Source organism: Fonticula alba (assembly GCF_000388065.1).
Source record: "Fonticula alba strain ATCC 38817 unplaced genomic scaffold supercont2.9, whole genome shotgun sequence".
NCBI classification, from domain to species: Eukaryota; order Rotosphaerida; family Fonticulaceae; genus Fonticula; species Fonticula alba.
The window spans coordinates 759948-763965 of record NW_009242979.1 but is presented as its reverse complement, the minus strand read 5'-3'; the positions used below and the strand labels follow the sequence as shown (position 1 = coordinate 763965).

Here is a 4018-nt window from a genome sequence, read left to right as displayed (position 1 = left end):
CCCGCACCCCGAAGAGCAACGCACACTTTGTACCAAGTTCAAGATGTCTGCCGCACCGAGGCGCGCTTCGGTCCGGTTGTCCTTGATTTCCACATTGATGACATGCACCGGTACCCCGTGGCGCGGACCACGCCAGGTGGCCGGAACGATGGAGGCCGCTGCGCGCGCCTCCGTCATCGAGGGGCCGCTCCCCTCACCCGGGACGGCCGGCGGCAAGGTCACATCGATGGAAGTGAGGGTGGCCCGCACAGCCTCAAAGCAGCGAGCCTCGCAGGTGATCAGCACATCAAAGCGCTCGGGCCCAGTTTGGCACTGACGTGATGAGAGCCGCACTCGGGAAAGATTCCGCGAGGAGGCCGACGCCGAGGTGGTGGCCGACGGGGCAGCCGAGTCGTCCGGCTCCGTGAAGTCCAGCTCCAAGGTCGGGTCCGGGTTCGAGTGGTCCGGCGGCACTCCTGGCGGGGTTCCAGCCCCGACAAAGTCGCCCGGTTGTTGATCTTCCCCCTCGATCTCCCCCGGACCGGCCGATTCCCCGGCCACCGGCGTCACCAGGGCCATGGGAGCCGAATTCCCGGCCCCATAGTGGTTCTCCAGGAAAAGGCCGCTCAGGGATGTGCAAGTGATGAGGTCCCGGTCGGCCGCCAGGAAGGAACATGCCGCCACGGCCCCGAAGTCCAAATCCTTCCACCGGACGTCGGTTGTGGTGCTGGCCAGTTGCCCCGGGTGCCGGTCGATGAGCCTCAAGTCGGGCAAGACCACCGGCGTGGACTCCTGCTTGGCGGCTTGGACCGCTTGCACGGGCTCATCCGGCGCCGGGACATACGGAGCCATCAGCGTGTCGACAAAGCGCTCGGGCGCGCGCTTGACCCGGGAATTCCGCTCAAGCATCGGCAGCAAGCCATTACCCTTGTAGCTACGTGTGTGTGTGTGTGTGTGTGTGTGTGTGATGTGTTCAGGTAGGCGTGTTAGTGCATCGCTCGGAGTGAGGCCTGTCTTTTGGAGCCTTCCAAGCCGCATGCTGGCCTCGCCCGGTCGAATCTTCGCCGATTTCTCCCCCTTCCTCCATTCCCTGTCCCCGGGGCAAAGGGCAAGTGTCTGTGCCCTTCCTTTTCGGCCCCATTTCACCCCCACCTCCCCCTCCCCCATGGACCGATGCCAGTGCCAACGAGAAACCACATCGACCAGCGAAGCGGAAACCACCTCACCGTCCGGAGGCATGTTTCTCACGGCATCCCCTTTGGCATCGTCTCCCTCCAGCCCACCAGTGCTCCTTATGTGGTAAGGCCGTGCGCATGTGAATACATGTATGTATACACACGCAAACATGCATACATGCACACGCACACACACACAGACACGCTTACGGGCACATCGGCGCACCCATCCGCCAGGCGAGTGTTCAACCCAAGCAGCAGACGGGTGGCTGGATTCAGAACAGACCCACCCTCGGATGGCGGCAGCCGCGGCGGTGATGTGGTCGGAACGGCAGCAGCCTCCACACTTAGACCCTGCACCCAGACCAAATTGCCGACCGACATGCCCGAGAGCCTGCACGGCGGCAGATCCATATGCTGCCTCCTTTGCCCCCTCCCCCTGCTCTTTCCTCCTCCCCGATAGATAGGAAGACGAGAGGGGGAGCCAAGGCAGGGAGGAGAGACGCCCCATGCTGTGTGAGTACAGCAATACGTACAGTTTGGGATCCTTCGACCCGAGCTCCTTCTCGATCGACGCATATGGCGTCCCAAAGGGATAGACGTTCGGCTTGTCGGCCGACGGCCCAGGAAGCTTCACCCGACTGCCAGTACCATATGAGTGGACTGGGATGCCGTGCGAGCTACCCGATGTCCAGGGAGGAGCAGGAGTGCAGAGAGGCAAAGGCAGGAGAGCAAGGACGGCAAGGTAAGTGTCATGTTCCACAAGCAGGCCGACATATGATCCATCTGCACATGCGCCAGCGGAATTTCCCCTCCCCCCTCCCCCCTGCCCCCACCCACCGACCGCCTTGCCCTTGCATTGCCCACAGGGGGCCGAGAGGAGTGACACGCACATGAGCACATCGTGTGCTTCCATGCTGCGATTTTGGTTACTGGCACAGATGACCGCCACGCGCGGACGAATCGGCGTCAGCCGGGCCTTGGAGATGCGGTATGGGCTGGCATGGGCGGCTCCCCGGCCGACAGAACGCCCGGGCTCGGTGGCCGTCGGCGTCGACACGGCCGATGGCGGGGCCTCCTCGGCCAAAGGTTTAATCAGAGGCGGCTCAATCGGAGCGTCGAGATTGAAAATGGCTGCCAGGTTGGGCGGTGGGGGATCCGCCATCGCAGGGCCCGGAGCAGCGACCGGGGGCCGTGCGGCGGCGGCCGCGGCGGCGGTGGCGCCGCCGCCGCCGGACGGCAGCACCATCCCAGGATGGTGCTGGGACGGTGGCGGTCCCTGGGGTGAGAGGAAATGCGGATGGTGCGGTGGTGGTGCCGGCGGCGGTGGCAGCGAGTGCCCGGTGTGCACGGCCGGCAGATGAACCGGGTGGCCGGGTCCCCCCCCTGGAGGCTGGTGGCTGATGCTCGTCCCTCCTGGCGCCTTTGGGAGACTGAAGTTGCCCATGCTCATTGGGGCCGGTGGGAGGGAGGGAACAAAGGCATGCGGATGGTGCTGGCCCGGGCCCCCACCGAGCGGTCCGGGTGGCTGCGGGCCGCCCGGGTGCGCTCCATGTTCATAGTGCGAAGGCGGGGGCGGGTGCAGACGTCCGCCGAATGGAGCGCCAGGTGGGTGCGGCGGCGGAGGCTGGTGCGGTCGATTGGGCACCATGTCGGTGTGGTGGAGGGAGGAAGAAAAAAAGCCTCAAGCCAAGTACAGGCGACGGAGGAGAGAAGGAAGAGACCGGAGAAAGGTGAGGGGGTCCGGCACGCGCGCGCGCGTAGCAGAGGCGAAGCTTCCAGCGCTCGAGTGAAGGGGGAAAGGAGAGGCGACGGGAGACGGGGGGGGGCGGGGGGAGTGGGAGGGATGCGGACTTGGTCAGCCCTCGCACGGTCCGCCGGCCAGGCAGTTGCCTTTGAGTCAGAGAGCGTTGGCAGCCTGGGCGCTATCCCGTGGCCTCTAATCGCCACATGACCTTCCAAATACCATTTCTCGCTTCGGCTCCGTCCAGTGTCGGATCATTCATCTGCCGGCGCGCTTTGGTGCTGCCTCCGGCGCGGGAGGCGCGCTTTCAGACAACACTCCTCCTGGCCGATCCTCCCCTCTGCCTTGTCCTTGTTGCCCCCCCCCCCCCCCTCCCCCTCCCCCCTGTAAGATTCCCTTTCGCGCTGCCGCCTTCCTCGTTCCTCTGCTTTTGCCTCGCCTGGTTGCCCGCTGTCCCTGCTCTGCCCCTGCTGCCAGGACCTCTGTTCTGACACTTCTTTCCCCCCCCCCCCTCCTCCTCCTCCTGCCCTTGTTGCCACCGCCAGACCACCATGCAGAACCCCTTCTCCGCCACCCCCATCATGAGGGACCCCGCCATCGAGAGCTGGGCCTCCATGCGTGAGAACCAGTTCCGCTACTTCCGGATCACCCCCCGTAACGCTGTCATCATGGCCGTCGCTGGTGTGATTCTCCCCTACACCCTGTACCACGTCATCGTCAACGACATGGTACAACGCCCCCCCCCCCCCCCCTACACACACACATTTTCTCTCTCTCTCTCTCTCTCTCTCTATCCATTGGTGGCCTCCTCCTCGCCTCCTCCCTTCGGCCTGTGGCAGGGGAGCATGCCCTGCCGTTCAGCACCCCTGTCCCTGTTGCTTCTTCTGACCCGGCGACTGACCCCTCTCCTGTGTTCTTTTTCTTTCTTTCTTCCCCTCTCTGGCTTTGGGCTCGTCTGCTTTGCGCTCTCTAGGAGGCCGCCCAGGACCGGAAGCGCATCCCCCTCCGCCCGATGCTCTACAGCTCTCGTCTGGACCAGCCCGCCGCCCCGGTTGCCGAGGAGTAGGTTCTCCCCCCCCCCCCTCTCCCCTCTCCCCCCCCCCCCCCCCCCCCCCCCCCC

At 65.1% G+C, this 4018-nt stretch overlaps 2 protein-coding genes across 2 annotated transcripts in view; one reads left to right on the top strand and one right to left on the bottom strand.

Annotated features, from left to right (window-relative positions):
* The window catches only part of H696_05235 (hypothetical protein), a gene marked incomplete at its 5' end in the record, with an annotated part of 2843 nt that extends 440 nt beyond the window's left edge, over positions 1 to 2403 (bottom strand). The window contains 3 exons of the mRNA XM_009499096.1: positions 25 to 913; positions 1691 to 1834; positions 2048 to 2403. Of these exons, the coding sequence (XP_009497371.1) occupies positions 25 to 913; positions 1691 to 1834; positions 2048 to 2403 (1389 nt within the window). The remainder of the gene's footprint in view (positions 1 to 24; positions 914 to 1690; positions 1835 to 2047) is intronic.
* Positions 2404 to 3411: 1008 nt separating this feature from the next.
* Positions 3412 to 4003, top strand: H696_05234 (hypothetical protein). Its single transcript, XM_009499095.1, has 2 exons — positions 3412 to 3626; positions 3872 to 4003. Exons 1-2 carry the CDS (start codon positions 3450 to 3452, stop codon positions 3962 to 3964), a joined length of 270 nt encoding a protein of 89 aa, XP_009497370.1. The 5' UTR covers positions 3412 to 3449; the 3' UTR covers positions 3965 to 4003.
* Positions 4004 to 4018: the final 15 nt, after the last annotated feature.